The sequence below is a fragment of the Carcharodon carcharias genome, chromosome 9, assembly GCF_017639515.1.
Source record: "Carcharodon carcharias isolate sCarCar2 chromosome 9, sCarCar2.pri, whole genome shotgun sequence".
Taxonomy (NCBI): Eukaryota; Metazoa; Chordata; class Chondrichthyes; order Lamniformes; family Lamnidae; genus Carcharodon; species Carcharodon carcharias.
In genome coordinates this window covers 24,228,302-24,246,951 of record NC_054475.1, presented here as the reverse complement: position 1 = coordinate 24,246,951, position 18,650 = coordinate 24,228,302, and the positions used below count along the sequence as shown (strand labels likewise).

The window sequence follows — 18,650 nt, the reverse complement described above, 5'->3', positions numbered from 1 at the left end:
TAATAAATTTTTCCAAGTCCTGACGAGAGCATGAAGCGGCACTGAAGTAATCATCGATGTACCGGAGAAAGAGTTGTGGAAGGGGGCCGGAGTAGGACTGCAACAAGGAATGTTCCACATACCCCATAAAGAGACAGGCATAGCTGGGGCCCATGCGGGTACCCATAGCCACACCTTTTATTTGGAGGAAGTGAGAGGAGTTGAAGGAGAAATTGTTCAGTGTGAGAACAAGTTCAGCCAGACGGAGGAGAGTAGTGGTGGATGGGGATTGTTCGGGCCTCTGTTCGTGGAAGAAGCTAAGGGCCCTCAGACCATCCTGGTGGGGGATGGAGGTGTAGAGGGATTGGACGTCCATGGTGAAGAGTAAGCGGTTGGGGCCAGGGAACTGGAAATTGTTGATGTGACGTAAGGTGTCAGAGGAATCACGGATGTAGGTGGGAAGGGACTGGACAAGGGGAGAGAGAAGGGAGTCAAGATAACGAGAAATGAGTTCTGTGGGGCAGGAGCAAGCTGAGACGATCGGTCTACCGGGGCAGTTCTGTTTGTGGATTTTGGGTAGGAGATAGAAGCGGGCCGTCCGAGGTTGGGCGACTATCAGGTTGGAAGCTGTGGGAGGGAGATCCCCAGAGGAGATGAGGTCAGTGACAGTCCTGGAAACAATGGCTTGATGTTCAGTGGTGGGGTCATGGTCCAGGGAGAGGTAGGAGGAAGTGTCTGCGAGTTGACGCTCAGCCTCCGCGAGGTAGAGGTCAGTGCGCCAGACAACAACAGCACCACCCTTGTCAGCGGGTTTGATGACAATGTCAGGGTTGGACCTGAGAGAATGGTGTGCAGTAGGTTGAGAGAGAGACAGGTTAGAATGGGTGAGAGGACCAGAGAAATTGAGACGACTAATGTCGCGCCGACAGTTCTCAATGAAAAGATCGAGAGAAGGTAAGAATCCAGAGGGAGGGGTCCAGGTGGAGGGAGAATATTGGAGATGGGTAAAAGGATCTGTTGAACTGGGAGAGGACTCGTGCCCAAAGGAGTGAGCCCGGAGACGAAGACGGCGGAAGAAGAGTTCAGTATCATGCCGAGCCCGAAATTCATTGAGGTGAGGGCATAAGGGTGTGAAACTAAGTCCTTTGCTGAGCACTGAACGTTCAGCATCGGAGAGGGGAAGGTCAGGGGGTATAGTGAATACACGGCTGGGGTTGGGATTGGAAGAAAGGGTGGGGACGGAGGAACAGGCAGGGGTGGGGGGTCCTAGATCGGTGTTGGTGTCGATGAGTTGTTGTAGCTTGCGTTCCTTAGCACTTGAGAGAAAGAGAAAAAGTTTCTTGTTGAGGCGTCGGATGAGCCGAAGGATAAAATGAAACTGGGGGCACGCGCAGCTTTGAGAAAGGGTACGGCGGTGCTGCTGGAGGGAGAGGTCGAGTGTGTTCATATGGCGGCGCATGGCACTGAGTGTGGATTTCAGAATGTGACGGGAACAGCAGTCTGAGAAACGTTTTATGTCCCGGAGATACCTGTAACCCTGGGTGGGTTCGAAACATGAGGGGTGGAATTTCAGTTGAAATCCACGTGGGGTAAGTCGGAGACGGAGACAGTCACTGAGAAAGGAGATATGGCTGTGAAAGCGGGTTTTAGTAAACACCTTGTCAAACACTAGGAGGGAAATGGAAAGCAAAGAAGGTGAGCAAGACAACAGAGAGATACGGAAATCTTGTCGCAGAGTGGAACAGAACTTCTTCAAGGAGGTAGGCATTTCTTGAAGAGCAGTGGCAGTCAATCTTGGACTCGAACGCAAGTTCTGTCGAAGGGTCATGAGGACTCGAAACGTCAACTCTTTTCTTCTCCGCCGATGCTGCCAGACCTGCTGAGTTTTACCAGGTAATTCTGTTTTTGTTTTGGATTTCCAGCATCCGCAGTTTTCTTGTCTCAAGCAAGAGTTGTGCAGTAAATCTTTTGGATTTATGAACTTGCCTTAGTTTTTACAGATTACCTTTTCCACCTCCAAGGGCAAAACAGTTGGTCAGCTTATCCCAGTACTTAACAGGCCTGACAAACTGTACAGAGTCCTTCTGTCAAAGATGAAGCCATTTATACAACATATTTTGTTTTTCTCGCTTGCAACTTATACCCTAGTAAAACCTGGCTAATCACCTGTACAGAAAAAAATGAATACTCCAAAAATAATAGCCCAAAGATTTGGTACTTGGGAAGAGAAGAAGGTATTTACCAATTCCTTGAACTAATTTTGTCTCTACACAAGTACTGGAGTGCAACAGCTGGTAAAGTTGCTAATGTCATTGAGAATAATGTTGCTAACAGTTGTACTAAATGCAAAGTCCCTGCAGCGGTCTGCAAGTGAAGCCCTTGATTTAGGGTTATGGTCTACAGTTCTCAGAATTTTACTTTATAAGCCCACATGGGTGAGAGTTTTGGTCCTTACTGAATAGCAAAGTTTTTATGAATTCTGTTCTGGAGTAATACTTTTTAGGGTAGGTGGAAGTGATACCAAAAATTTCAAGAGGAAGTGCCTGAGCAATTATCTGCAAAGCGCTATTTGTTTTTATTTATTCTTTTGTGGTATGTGGGCATCACTGACAGTGCCAGCATTTACCCATCCCTAATTGCTCTTGAACTTGAGTGGCTTATTAGGCCATTTCTGAGGGAGTCATTTAAGAGTCAACCATATTGCTATGTGTCTGGAGTCACATGTAGGCCAGACCAGGTAAGGGTGGCAGATTTCCTTCCCTGAAGGACATTAGTGAACCAGATGAGTTTTTACGACAATCAACCAATGCTTTCATAGTGACCATTACTGAGTCTAGCTTTTTATTTCATGTTTTATTAATTGAACTTAAATTCCACCCACTGTGGGATTTGAACCCATGTTTTCAGAGCCTTGTCCTGGGCCTCTGGATCACTAATCCAGTGACATTACCACTATGCCACCATTTCCCCTTCATTTTCATTTCCATTTCCAAGGCTTGACCTGTTCAGTGGACAATCAGGCACCCACCTTGCTTGAGTGGAAGAGATTTTATGTTTGGGTTTAAGAGAGTCAAGGGCATGCCAGACAAATCCTAAAAGGGAAAATCGCTCTCAATTGCTGCCTCTGTGCTATCTACTTATTACAGCCGTCAGTGCTGTGAGATCTGCCCATGCATAAAGGCAATTGCTATCTTCCAAGTGAGAATGATGTCTTACTGGATGCCTGAATTGTCGTCAGGATTTAGGGGAGTTTTATCAAGATGGTTCTGTCAATAGGCCTTTGGTCCTGGAAGTGTGGAGATTTTGCAACTACTAATTTGTTACCCCCAACAGAATGGAAGACTTGACCCATTGTGAGGCAAACCTGGGGGAAGATTTTTCCTATGGGAGGGGTGGGCACGGGTCTGATCGCCGCACGCGATCGGCTGCACGCTGCCATTTTATGCAAACGGGCCAATTAAGGCCCACCCAGCATAACACGCGGCCAGTAGCGCTCAACGCTACCTGTGCGGGCTGGGGGGGGGTGGTGGTGAGGAGGGAGAGTCGGGGCCTGTGCTCTTTCGCACATGCACGCGAAAGAACACAGCAATTTCTCTGAGGCACAGAGCTGCCTCTGAGCTTAAATGGGTGACAAAACTTATTAATAAATAAAGTAAAAATTTATTTAAACATGCCCCCTCATGTAACAGTGTCACATGAGCTGGGACATGTTTGTGAAGTTAAGAAAATGTATTTATTTATTTTATAAAAGCTTCAGGAAGCCTCATCTCACAGGTGGATGAGGTTTCCTGAAAAACGCGAAGGCCGCTTGAGCTCTTAAGGTTGGACAGGTAGCGTTGTTAACTAGTTTAATTACTTTTATAATGGCCTTAATAGGCCATTGACAGTTTGGCGGGTGCACAGCCTCCTCTGGCGCGTGCCCGCCGAACGAAATATTGAATTGACGTGCAATGATGTCGGGACGCACACCTGACATCATCGATGTCATTTTACACGTCGGCATGTCAGGCCCCTGAGCCCCTTTGCTCCGGAAAATAAAGATGTTGATGTTGCCACAAATAATTCGGGTGCATCCTGGAGATGATGCATATCGGTGGACTTGCACATCAGTGTTTGAGAATGTTGCATGGAGGGCAGTACTTGAAAGTGACAATGACACCACTGCAACATATTCTCGGTTCCAGTATATTATGCTGGGAACATGCCACTTGAGATAAGCTAGATGGGGCATATGATTCCATCACCACAAACACCTTATCCCCCTCCCAGCACTTCACTTGCACCTCCTCCAATTTGGTCGCTGCGTTCACTGCTCCCAGTGTGGTCTTCTCTACATTGGAGAGACCAAATGCAGACTGGGTGACCACTTTGCAGAACACCTTCAGTCTGTCTGCAAGCGTAACCCAGACCTTCCCGTCGCTTGCCATTTCAACACCCCATCTTGCTCTCATGTCCACATGTCCATCCTTGGCCTGCTGCAATGTTCCAGTGAAGCCCAATGCAAACTGGAGGAACAGCATCTCATCTTCTGATTAGGTGCTTTAGAGTCATCCGGACTTAACATTGAGTTCGACATCTTCACCCCTTTTTTCAATATTCGTTTTCATTTTTTAATTTTTATTTTTTTATCCACTTGTTTTTATTTATTTTCATTTTTATTCATTGTTTTATCCCCACCTTTTATCCTATTTTCAATCTTTTTCCCACTGCTGTCAGCTCCCCCACCCCACTCCCACAAAGACCATCTGTCACTTGTTCATGTTGTTCTTTCCAGAGTGCTTACACTTGTCTTCCTATTATCACATTCTGCTTTCTGACCTTAAAGCCACAATCAGCACCTTCTTTAGCCAGTATCATTATCATTAACACCCTTTTATCTTTTTGTTCATGACATCTTTGTCAATCTCTCTTTGCCTCCACCCATTTCTGGCCTTCTGTCCAGCTTCACCTGCTCCAACAGTATAAATTTCATCACCTTTTTACTTCTCTTTAGCTCTGAAGAAGAGTCATACGGACTCGAAACGTTAACTCTTTTTTCCCTCCACATATGCTGTTAGACCTGCTGAGTTTTTCCAGCATTTTCTGTTTTTGTGTGGGGGAGAAATAACAGTGGGAATATGTGACTATCCTAAGTTAAGGCTATAATGTGACTACTAACCTGGGTCATAGTGGCAAGGTGCTAAAGTTGACTTTACTTCTTGACCTGCCAGACCTTTTTGCGTATTTTGTGATAATAGCATTATTTATATGCTCGGATTTATTGAGGCATGTAATGCATTATGCTGTACAGTTAAATTTCCATCAATAAGTTTGCTTTGAAAATGTTGCACTTGAATGCTTCTGTTTTGAATTTCAGCTTAGATTTGTGTAGTCTTGCAGCTTGTATCTTGATACATCTAAATTAAACTCTTTATTAAACATCTGTTAATGGTATTTTCACAGTTTCTACCGGTGATATTTCATGACATTGAAAAAGAAAATATTACACATGTGAAAATATCACTCACTGGCCCTGCCACATGCTGAAATTGCTCAGTACTCCATATCTATCTGAAGAAATTGTAATTGCTCTGTGCGAAACAACACAAGGAGGAAGCACTCCAAATAGCAGAACAGATGCTGAAGCATAAAACCAGCAGTGCTCCATTACCAATGTAACATTCCCCGTTACAGTCAAAACTCGATGTGGTGCAAATTGTAAGCACCTCTCTCAAACGATTGTAGGCACTTATTTAGCAATACCACATTAAAAATGTGTTTTATTTTAAAAACTGCTGTGATTATGATTTTAGAGCTGTTCAATGCACAGCATAAAACAAAGACATTTGACAGATATTCTGAGGGATGTTTGATTTGCAGAATAGTTTGTAAGAAATTGCTGAGGTGCCGATTTTTGGAGGAGCAAGCTTTCCCTTAAATCTGCAGCTGTTTCTTCATTACCATCCTTAAACTCCATGGGTATGTTCTTAGATTCTCATGGTCCATAATGTGAGAAATTCAGCTCTTTGCATCTAATTAACATCCTGACAGAGCAGGTGGTTCCTAATAAATAATGAACACTCTGCCAAGAAAAGAATTTTGCTGCAATCAGCATTATATTATTTGGAGAAGGATTTCATTAGGCTGCGCTTTTGTAATATTTGTGCTTCAGACTGTTTAATAATTTATCATATATATGGGCAGAAAACTCTGTTATACCAATAGCACTTTCAATTTACGCTGAAAACTTTGTTACATAGCTAATGCATTTTAAGCAATGAAATTTTCCCTGGTCAACACTTGTGGCTGGCAGAAAACTTTTTAAAAAAAAAATGAAGAGTAACTTGCAGAATCAGAAGGCTGGTGAGGAACAATTTACATTGTTTAGTTCTCTTAGAGGGCTCTCCAATTAGTTTAATTCAAGTGAAATTTGGGACAGAGTTGTTTGTTTTGGGTTTCGTCCCTGATGTTGGAGCCAAATGAACGTCCTGACCACCCCCCCCCCGCTCCTCCCCCGCCTTGCATGGAGAACAATCACCTGGCATGATTTTTTTTCTCCCCCGAATTGGCCGTTTAGTCGCAAGAGGGCACACTCGCTGTCCATTTAACGTTGGCGGGTGGACTGTCTAAGCTGGAGAGCCAATAGGCACAGAAGGAGCTGCGAACTGCCATTGCAGGGCTGAGAGAGAGAGAGAGAGAGAGTGTGTCTCCATCTTAATCTGCCATCTCAGCATTTTAAAAATATTGGAAATTAAAAATGGCCGCAGCTATAAGGCCACCATTGTGGAAGACTGCCTCACTGCAGGGAGACAGTTGGCAGCAGGTTGCTTGGAAAATTGCAGTCGCCCTGTGATAATTGACCTTAACTAATTTTAATTGGCTACCTGCCACATGGGGTTGGATAGCCCTTCCGTCCCCAATCCCATCTCTAGAAAATACCTCGATGGCGGGATGGTACTGGCATTCTGTCCCATGGTGAGATATGACGTGCTCACCCACCTCTGAACATGGGATAAAAATTCTGCTCACGATTACATTTGGTTCATTGTCTCCTGTAAAGTTGGACACCTTAACGATTCATCTCTGGCTTTGACTCACTATCTTGTTTCAGCCACCTTCAGAAAGCTTGGTGAAGTATATGTGAGGGTGTGCATAAGAGACAATGTCAAATCACAAGAGGACCCTTTTGTTATAAGTCTGGGTTTTGCTATTGTATAATTAAGATTTGGGCAGTGCAGGCGCAGTGCTGAATGTAAGGCACTTGAACTACTTCAAGGGTGGCCAGGATCGCTGTAGCTGACAGTATATCTAAGGCAGATCTCAAAATATTAACAGTGGAATAAATTGTTGAACTTCGAGTGTTGACAACATGGATTATTCCAAGGAGCAAAACAAATAATTTTAAAGATCTTAGTCTTTTAGGTGGAGCAACTATCTTCCGATTGACGTGTTAGCCAAACCTGTATGAAGAGCCAGAATAGCTTTTGTTATTTATGTTACAGATGAGTCCCGTGCAAGTGGCAGAGTGATGCCCTTTGATAAGATTTCCATCCCATCTTTGTAAAGTGACAAATTACCTTTTTACGAAAGCAGTGCCTCTTTGAAGACAACAGATAAACATTCCTGTTTTATTTTGACACGATGAGAACTGTAAATTACTTATTGAAAATTATATTTATTAACAGTCAAATACATTCAGTACTTATGAGAACAAAACTCTTGTTCTTTGTTTTATCTCAGTGGCAATACTTCTCTAACTGTGTTTGGAACAAACTTGGATATAATCCAGGAGCCCAGGATTCGTGTGAAACACAACAGCCGAGAATCTCTTAATGTAAGTCATGCATTGATGTAAATTGTTGATCTTCTATTGCATGGAGTACACATCTGCGTGTTCCATGGTATAACAATAACGTTTTACCCAGGAGTTCCAAGAAGTGGCAGTTACAGTTGGATTGCCACTCCGCTTCTTTTAATTATCTTAGTCGGGAGCTGCATATTTCTCACCTGATCATCTGACTCAAGCCTGGTGAGAAAAGTATTGGCTCCTGGGACTCTTCAGCGCAGTGCAGCACGTTAGGGGAAGCTGAGATTTTTACAGTACTAGCTGCCACAAGGCAGGTAAATTTAAAGATCCCAGCCACTTTGAGAAGCCAAGGAGAAAGTTATGTGTCAAGAAAAGCAGTAGCATCAAGTATTAAGAGGACACAGATGCAAAATAATTGTCAGAGGAGGAATAATGACGTGAGGGAAAATTCTTTATTTTCACTCAGACGATGGTTGGAGTCGGGAACAAACTTCCTGAGTGGATGGTGGAGGCAGGTTTGATCGAGGCATTCAAAAGGGAATTAGATTGCTATCTGAAAAAAGAGAATGTGCAAGGTTACGGAGATAAGGCAGGGGATGGGACTAGGCAGAATGCTCTTTTAGAGAGCTAGTGCAGACCCGGTAGGCCGAATGGCCTCCTGCACTGCAAAGATTCTGCAGTTCTGTGTAAGGTGGAGGGGGGGGTGGGGGGTATGGTTGGATGGAGGGGTAGGATGGGTCAGTGGGGTAGGATAGGTTGGTGCAGGGTCAGGTGATCAGTTGGGGAGAATGGGAGGGTGTTAGGAGAGTAGTCAGCAGGAGAGGGTGGCTGGGGTGCTTGAGAGGATAGTTTGGGGAGGTGGGGGCTAGTCGGAGTGGTGGGGTGGTAGTCTGGGGGTGGGGGGTTGGAGAGAGCAGTCAGGGGGTCCGGTAGGGGAGTTAGGGGGTGCAGGGTTCAGTACTGTAGTTAATCAGGAGTTAGAAGTGGTTGTAATCCTTCTATCTTTTGCTGGGTAACTATCCTGCTAAGAGAGTCAGAACCATCCGAAGTCTCCGATTTAAATCAGAGTATCAGATATTTCCTAGTGCAGGGCAATTGCCCATTGAATGTTTGAACTTCCCGAGCAATTCCCATGCAGTCCTTGCCTGGGGACCTCCAAGGGTCCCCCAGCACACCTTGAGTACCTCCCAAGTACATTCCCCTGGAAATCAGAAGTTCGGGACCATTGTGATATAAAAACAGGAAATGTTTGTAAAAACTCAGCAGGATCTGGCAACATCTGTGGAGAGAGAAAACAGAGTTAACGTTCCGAGTCAGCCCCAAAGAAGAGTCATATTAGGCTCAAAACATTAACTCTGTTTCTCTCTCCGTAGATGCTGCCAGACCTGCTGATATTTGTTTTTATTCCCGATCTCCAGCATCCACAGTATTTTTATTTCTATGCTAACGTTTTATGATAATTGTATTGCTTCTCTCCCATGTGAGTGAGACCCTACTGGAGCAAATAAAGGAAAGTTTTCAACTAAATTCTTAATTGTATGCTGCTGACAGTTTAGGAAAAGAACTTTCTTCGCTATGTAAATAATGACCTCGGTTTTGCGTTTGGAACATTGTCTCCAGTGGCGCAGGGCCTGAGGATGGTGGGAATGGGGTTGTCTGGGGAGGAGGTGAAGTTGAACCTTGAGGCCCTGCCACCTGCCAGGCTGTATGCCGTACTCCCTTTGCCAATGATGTTGCTGGTGACCACCTCTGTTGGCATGAGTACTTGCACTGATGCCGGGCCTCCTTCAGATTTTGCCACCTCCCTTCTGTTAATGTGCCAACTTGTCCTGAAAAAATGAGCTTGGTTTAGTGTGCCCTTTTGCACGGCTGTGGAGACGTGTGAGGCAACAGAGTGTAATGTGCACACTGAGCGTAAAAAGATGGAGATGGGAACAAAAGCAAATTACTGCAGATTCTGGAAATCTGAAATAAAAACAGGAAACGCTGGAACTACTCAGCAAGTCAGATAGCAGTTACAGAGAAAGAAACAAGAATGACCATTTCAGGTCGTTGACTGTTTGTCTCAGAGATGGAGATGGACAAAGATGAGGAAGCTGCTGAGTAGCAGGTTTGTGTGCAAATAGGACCTGAAGCATGTGTTGTAAAGTGCAATATTGTGATTGGAAGTATTGAGATGGAGGGGAGAGAACAATTGGTTGTGCTGGAGAAGGAGTAAGATGTTGAGGATCTGAGGAGATATTGAGAGGGATATGAATGCGGGTCTTACCATTGCAGCTGTGGTAAGATCATTGCCAGGACCTGAGAGGAATGCCGCTTGCCTTGACATTGGACACAGAGAGAAACGCTAGCCAATGTGCTAATTGCCTGGGAATCTGGTGCCAGCACATGGAAAGAGAACTCCTTCCAGGTTATACCTGCTCAAGAAGTATCTCCATCTAACAGTCTGGGAGTTCTGGCTATAGTCATGTTCTTCATTAAGTTAGAAAAACAACTGCAATGTTTTCCATACAAGCAAGGGCACCTTCTTTTCAGGTGGTGCAGGCATTGAACTGTAGCAGCCCTGCCCTTCAGGAGTTGACATAAACCAACGTAGGTGCTACCTATTGGTTATGCAAATAACACTGGCAACTCATCATGGGTATCTCTTAATTAACAAGGGAGTCGAAGGTTGTCGGGGTTAGGTGGAATTGTGGCCACAATCAGATTAGAATGATCTTATTAAATGGCGGAGCAGGCTTGAGGGGCCTACTCCAGCTCCTAATTCATATGTATGCTGGTATCAAAATGAGGCCTGACCTGCAATGTCTTTGGGTGGGTAAATGCCTGGCATTTGTGCAGCATGAAAAGCAACCCCTGTTTCTCCAGCAGCTTCCCATTTTCACCTTGGTAAGGTTCAATACTTAGACATTGAATTTCATACTTGCACTTAATTTGTGCAGCACCAAACAATTGAAGATGTTACAAACAGTGATTTTAAAATATGGACAGCAGCAACAACAGTGTGTATCTATATAATGCCTTTAAAGTAGTAAAATGCCCCAGATGCTTCACAGGCATGTTCTCAAACAAAATTGGGCCCACAGCTACATAAGGGCATGTTAGGTCAGGTGACCAAAAGCTTGGTCAAAGAGGCGGGCTAAAGGAGAATCATAAAGGAGGAAAGGTAGAGAGACAAGGATGCAGGCTAGAAATCCCAGAGCTTAGGGCCTAGGCAGCAGAAAGCTGGTGGGGTCATTAAAATAGGAGGCCAGAATTGGAGGAGCACAGTGATCTAGGAGCGTTATCGGGCTGGCGGAGGCTAGAGAGATTTAGAGGAGCAAGGACATGGCGGAGTTTCATATTTCACTTGCGGATTTTCTTTTCGTGAATGCTGTGCATTTTGTGTTTTGATGTGTCACAAGGTAGTTCTCAGGCTGATTTTCCTATCAGTTATCCTGTTTCATAGACCATGATTAAAATATTAATAGTTAAAAAAATAAACTAGCTTCCCACCATCAAACATGGAAATATAGAAAGTAGGAGCAGGAGTAGGTCATTAAGCTTTCCGAGCCAACTGTGCCATTCATGTGGCCATGGCTGATCCTCTGTCTCAACGCCATTTTCCAGCACTCTCCCCTTATGTCTTGACGCCTTTAGAGTCCAGAAACCTATTTCCTTTTTAAATATATTCAGTGACTTGTCCTCCACAGCCCTCTGCGCTAGAGAATTCCACAGCCTCCAGAATTTTTGGGGTGGGGGGCGGGGCCCGCTCGCCAACACGTGAACTGGCACGTGGTGACGCAGGGTGTGCATCCCGACATCACCGCGCGTCATTCAGGTTTTCAGCTCGGCGGGCGCACAACCCGCCAAACTGTCAAAGGCCTATGGAGGCCATTTAACTATCAATTAAAACAATAAACTGAGCTGCCCGTCCAACCTTAAGCTTGGCAGGCGGGCAGGTGAAGAGCCCAGGCGGCCTTTGTATTTTTCATGGAACCTCGTCCACGGGTGGGATGAGGTTTCATGAAGGTGTTTAAAGTTTTATTAAATGTTTTAATAACATTCATAGACATGTCCCAGCTCATGTGACACTTTCACATGAGGGGACATGTCTTAAATTTTTTTTTTCCCTATTAAAATTTTCAGAACTTAAACTAATCTCCCTGAGGCAGCCCTGTGCCTTAAAGAGATTTCTGCCCTCCTTCAAGCGCATGCGCAAAAGAGCACACTCCCTGATTCAGGCACCCCCCCCACCGCCCGCACAGGTAATGCTCAGCGCTTCCGGGCGTGCGTCACGCTGGGCAAGCCTTAATTGGCCCGACCATGTAAAATGGCGGCGTTCAGCCGATCACAGGCAGTGATCAGTTGCGTGCCCGCTCATACCCAAACCGCCCCCCCCGACAGGGAGAAAATTCTTCCCCACAGGTTCACCACCCTCTGAATGAAGAAATTTCTCCTCATCTCAGTCCTAAATGGCCTACCTCGTATCTTGAGACTGTGACACTTTGTTGTAGAACCCCCCCCTCAGCCAGGTGAAACATCATCCCTGCATCCAGTCCATCCAGCCCTGTCAGAACTTTACACTTTTTAGTGAGATTTCCTCTCATTCTTCTAAACTCTGGTGAAAACAGGCCTAGTCTACCCAATCTCTCCTCAGACAACAACCCTGCCATCCCTGGAATTAGACTGGTGAACCTTCGCTGCTCTCCCTCTACGGCAAGTATATCCTTTCTTAGGTAAGAAGATCAAAACTGCACACACTGCTCCAGGGTCAGGATTTTATGGCTCCACCATGGTGTGTCCACCCCTGGCAGATGAGGAGAGCCATTTAAATCTCCATTCAGTTTGGCGGGAGGATAATATCCCGCTGGGCGGAGGAGCTGTTAAATCCTGGCCCAGTTACAGCTGCAGTAAGACATCCTTGTTCCTGTACTCAAGTCCTTTCGTAATAAAGGCCAACATACCATTTACCTTCCTTCCTAACTGCTTGCTGCACCTGCACGCTTGTTTTCAGTGACTGGTGTTCATGGACGCCCAGGTCTGTTCGTGCATCAACATTTCCCAATCTAACACCATTTAAATAATACTCTGCTATTCTGTTTCTCATATCGAAGTGGGTAACTTAACACATATGCATGTATACTGCGTCTACTCACTTAACTTGCCTGAGTCACCTTGAAGCCTCTTAACATCCTCCTCACCACTTACATTCCCAACTAGTTTTGTGCCATCAGCAAACTTGGAAATATCACATTTTGTACCCTCATTCAGATCTTTGATATATATTGCGAATAACAGGGGCCCAAGCACTGATCCCTGCGGCACCCCAAGAGTCACTGCCTGCCACTCTGGGAAAAGGACCTATATATTCCTACTGTCTGTATCCTGTCAACCAGTTCTCAATCCATGCCAAAATATTACTCCCAATCCCATGTGCTTTAATTTTGCACACTCAACACTTATGTGGGACTTTATCAAAATCTTTCTGAAAATCCAAATATACCACATTCACTGGTTCTCCCTTATCTTTCTGCTAGTTATGTCCTCAAAAAAACTCCAGCAGGTTTGTTAAACGTGATTTCCCTTTCATAAATCCACGTTTACTTTGTCTAATCCAGTTGATATTTTCTAAGTGTCCTGTTATCACATCCTTCATAAAGGTAACTTTAAGCATTTTCCCTACTATTGATGTTAGGCTGACTGGTCTGTACTTCCCTGTTCTCTCCCCCTCTCCTTTTTTAAATAGTGGGGTTACATTTGCCACCCTCCAATCTGCTGGAACTGTTCCAGGATCTACAGAATTTTGGAAGATGACAACCAACACATCCATTCTTTCCATGGCCACTTCCTTTAGTACCCTAGGATGTAGATTATCAGGCCCTGGGGGTTTAACGGCTTTCAGTCCCATTAATTTCTCCAGTACTTTTTTTTAGTAATACTAATTTCCTTCAATGCCTCCTCACTAGACCCTTGGTTCCCTAACATTTCTGGAAAGTTGTTTGTGTCTTCCTCTGTGAAAACAGAACTAAAGTAGTAGTTTAATTGCTCTGCCATTTCCTTGTTCTCTATTATAAATTCTCTTGTTTTGGACTGTAAGGGACCTATGTTTGTCTTCAGTAGTCTTTTTTCTTTTTACATACTTGTAGAAGCTTTGATAGTCTGCTTTTATGTTCCTTACAAGTTTATTCTCATACTCTTATTTTTCTCCTCATAATCAATCTCCTGGTCCTTCTTGCTGAATTCTAAACTGCTCCCAATCCTCAGGCTTGCTGCTTTTTCTAGCAACTTTATATGACTCCTCTTTGAATCTAATACTATCCTCAGTTTCTTTTGTGAGCCATGGTTGGGCCACTTTCCCTGTTGTGTTGCGCCAGAAAGGAACGTATAATTGTTGCAATGCATACATTCATTCCCTAAATATTAGCCATTACCTATCAACCGTCATGCCTTTTAATGAAGTTCCCCAATCTGTCTTAGCCAACTCATGCCTCGTGCCTTTGTTGTTTCCTTTGTTTAAATTTAGGACCCTAGTTTGAAGTCAGACTACTTCATTTTTCATCCTAATGAAGAATTCTATCATGTTATGGTCACTGTTCTCTAAAGCACCCGCACAACAAGATTATTAATTAACCCCTTCTCAATGCATAGTACCAAATCTAGGATAGCCTGTTTTCTAGTTGGTCCCTCGACATACTGGTCTAAAAAAAAATCTCGTACACATTCCAGGAATTCATCCACCACAGTATTACTGCAAATTTGGTTTGCCCAGTCTACATGTAGATTGAAATCACCCATGATTACTGTGGCACAGATGTTTCATGCATCTCTAATTTCCTGGTTAATGCCATCCCCTACCTTACGCTGCTGTTTGGAAGCCTATAGACAACTCCCACTCATGTTTTCTGCCCCTTGTTGCTTCCTAGCTCCACCCAGACTGATTCTATATCTAAATTTTCTGAGCTAATGTCCTCTCTCTATTGCACTGATTTTATCTTTAACTAATAATGCCACCCCACCTCCTTTCCCTTTATGCCTGTCCTTCCTGAATATTGAGTACCCTTGGCTATTCACTTCCCAGCCTTAGTCGTCCTACAGCCATAATCCCCGTAATCGCAATCATGTTGTACCTGTTTACATCTAATTGCGTGGTTAATTTGTCTACATTATTGCGAATGCTCTGTGCATTCAGATACAGTGTCAAGAAGCAAATATGGAGAACACTCTAACCCTGCTAATTTTCTTCTCTGATAAACAGGGATGAAAGAAAGATGTCACCTATTTGGGGATGGTAGCGATAATCAGAATTAGGCAATTGTGAAGAAGTACAATATTCTACAAAATATACAAGATTTTAAACTCACTCTAGCATGTTTTTGTCCAAACAACCAGAAAGCATTTGTATATACTATATACTGTATAAAAAAAAGTGTGTGTGTGTATATATATATATATATATATATATATATATATATATACATACATATATATATAAAACGTTTTGCCTAATCCAATAAGTTTATTATAAGGCGTTATGGATTTATGAAGTTATCACTTATTGTTTATCTTCATGAATAATGCAAATGTAGAGAAGGATTAAGAAATGGCATTTTAAATATTTTATTCCACAATAATCTTTAAATCCAGTAAAAAAAACAACGTGCTGCACTTTGAGGATGATGCAGTGCAGACATGTGTTAATGCATTTTGCGCAAAATCCTCAGCTTTTAAAGTCACACAGAGAGGGTTAATGGAATTTCTGAATCTCCTTAATGGTGTTTAATGGAAGATTAACTTTAGACAAAAGAGCCTTTGTCAGCATAAAGAGAAATGAAACAAGGGGAATGAGAGAAAGAGAAATCTATATAGATTTAATTTTGTATTTTATCTGTGGTCATTCTTTAATTAAGTAAATTAGCTATTTCCTCACTGGAAAAAACTCTTGGGAGTTTGCTTGACTCGGGTGAATTGACCGTATGGAATTTCAATTCAATATCTGGAATGTTCAGTTTAGCTTCAGCTCACAGGATTTCATTTGCGGAGTGCATTCATGCTAGGAAATTTAGTTCAAATTAACTTTCCCTAGAGAAAAAATGAAATGAAAAATAAAGCTTATTCTACATCAAACTATATTTTGGTACATCCTTGTGGTCTGGAAGAGCTCTGATTTTCTTTAATATAAAAAAGAAAGGTATCACTGCAGTGTTTTGAAGACCAGAGGGAACATCAGTTGTCCTAGAGTTTGTCCTTATGTTTGCATAATTTGCAGGAGAGTTTAGTTCCTATGGTCTAATAATAAAACACAATCAATACAAGAAACGCAATTTTCCGAATTTATAGTTGGAATCTTCTACCCTCCCCTGTGGCAAGTTTCGTGGCAGAGGGGCATTTAATCAGGTAGGGGTGTGCCTCCCTCCACCCCAATTAAGTCTGGGGTGGGAAAGCCCATGGACAGGCTTCCCATCCACGCTACCAATTAAGTTTGGAAGTTATGCTGACTTAAAGGCCTCATCCCACTTCCACGGACATTAGTTCAGTGGCGGGTGGAGGACTCGCCACGAGGCAGCATGACAAGCAAATCCTAGTATCTTTGCTTGCAAACTCCTGTGGGGGAGGGTGGACCTCGTTCAAAGGCCTTGAGTGCCTGGTTGAGGAACCCGGCAGGAGAAAGAGGGTGGAGTGGGGGTGGTGGTGATCTGACGAGAGCCACCTCCCCTGCCCATGCTGCCAATCCACGCCCTCAACCCCAACACCTTCCAGTGAACCTCTTCCCGCCAACACTCATCATAGCCTGAGGCCCTCCTTGATTCAAGGCCTTTGATTGGCTAGCAATCTTGGCAGGTGGGACTTCCTTGATCCTGGGTTAAAGCCTGCCGCTGGGGCACCAAGTACCTGCGTGGCACAAGATTTGGCTGGCCACCCTGAAAAGAAGCAACACAGCGTCTCGCCAGCTCTCCAGCTGACCGCTGAGACTCCTATCACCTCCACAAGATTCCACCCTGAAACTCCCTTTAACACATGAAACAGTCCATGTCCAGATGCAGCAAGACTTGGACAATATCCAGGCTTGGGCTGACAAGTGGCAAGTAACATTCATGCCATACAAGTGCCAGGCAATGACCATCTCCAACAAGAAAGAACCTAACCATTGCCCCTTGACATTCAATGGCATTACCATCGCTAAATTCCCCATGATCAACATCCTGAGGGTTATCATTGACCAGAAACTAAACTGGTAATTACTGGCCATATAATTACTTTAGCTACAAGAGCAGGTCAGAGGCTAGGAACCTGCAGTGATTAACTCACAAGGCACAAGTCAGGAGTGTGATGGAATGCTCCCCGCTTGCCTGGATGAGTGCAGCTCCAACAGCACTCAAGAAGCTCGACACGGTCTAGGACAAAGCAGCCTGCTTGATTGGTATCCCATCCACAAACTCCCTCCACCATCGATGCACAGTGGCAGCAGTCTGTACCATCTACATGATGCACTGGAAGAACTCACCAACGTGCCTTCAATAGCACCTTCTAAACTCACGATCAGTACTATCTAGAAGGACAAGGGCAGCAGACACATGGGAACACCACCACCTAGAAGTTCCCCTCCAAGCCACTCATCATCTTGACTTGGAAATACATCGCTGTTCCTTCACTGTCGCTGGGTCAAAATCCTGGAATTCCCTTCCTAACAGCACTGTGGGTGTACTACAGGGAAGGCAGTTCACTGTCATCTCAAGGGTAGTTAGGGATGGGCAATAAATTTTGGCCTAGCCAACAATGCCAACATTCCACAAATGAATTTTTTTAAAAATCAATTAATTGTACACAGCATATTTCTTTAAAAGCTCTATTGGTCAACATTTGGAAACCAGGGAAATAATTTCCCTTGCGGGCCTTTTGAACCCCACTGTCAGGGCCAAACGGGGTTCAGAAGCTCTCACTGTATGGGAAACAGTCACTTGATGTGATTTTCCCTGGAACAGCCAATTACTGACCAGAGGGCTGTTCACTATCTTATTAAACATGGTGGGTGGGCTGTTGGAGCTGAAGGGCCAATCAGAGGCCTTCCAGCTAGGAAGCTGCAGCAAAATCCCATGGGAGGTAAATGAGGGTGAGGGAACTTCAAAATGGAGGAGCCCCCTCTCCAATTTTTTCAAAATATCACTGCAAAGTGGCTACCACTGTGCAGGGGTGGGGGGAGAGGGGGCTCTAAGCCTGCCCAGAATGCGAGTCACTGGTCTACTGCCGGGTGACTGCCTCTAGGCAGCAAAACTGGCACACACTGCCTTCAGTAACCTGAAGACCGACTGGAAAATCCGAGTGGGTTTCCTTCAATTGGCCTTAAGTGGCCATTAACTAGCTTAACCAAATACATACCACCCCTATCTCCCCCTCTGGAAAAATGGCCCGAAGCAGGATGGAGCTAGGAAACCAACATATTGGCTGATGGTGCTATTTTTAGCACCCACCCACTTCTGATCCTGGCCACAGTGGAGGCTGAAGATCCTGCCCCAACTCTGTTTGTTTGGGTTGCATCTTCTCTGTAAACATATCTCATTGCTGAATGTGACCATTAGTAACCTTGCACCATAAGAAAACTTGCAGGAGATGTTGGTGGTGCTGTAGAGTCAATCCCCAAGATATATGACCCTCTAGTTTGTAGCCAGTGTATTTGTTAGTCAGACTCTGTAATTGTTGCTGTACTGTTAATTATTAAATGCTACTTGAAATACATTTTTAATATTACATTCTCTCTGAATAAAATTCGTGCAACTCTATGGCCCTTTTAAAATATTGATGACTTCTAAGCTCTAGAAGTTTTCAAATAGTTCTGAAAATGATTCCCAATGTAATAAGTGTAAGTATTTACCTCAGCATTTCAGTGCCTTTCTCGTAACACTCAGAC

At 44.1% G+C, this 18,650-nt stretch overlaps 1 protein-coding gene across 3 annotated transcripts in view; it reads left to right on the top strand.

Annotated features, from left to right (window-relative positions):
* LOC121282617 (plexin-A2-like) overlaps positions 1-18,650 on the top strand; it is a 470,357-nt gene that overhangs the window by 377,772 nt on the left and 73,935 nt on the right. For all 3 annotated transcript variants that reach the window (XM_041196398.1, XM_041196397.1, XM_041196399.1), the window contains one exon: positions 7,699-7,792. In XM_041196398.1, coding sequence (XP_041052332.1) covers positions 7,699-7,792 — 94 coding nt within the window. The remainder of the gene's footprint in view (positions 1-7,698; positions 7,793-18,650) is intronic.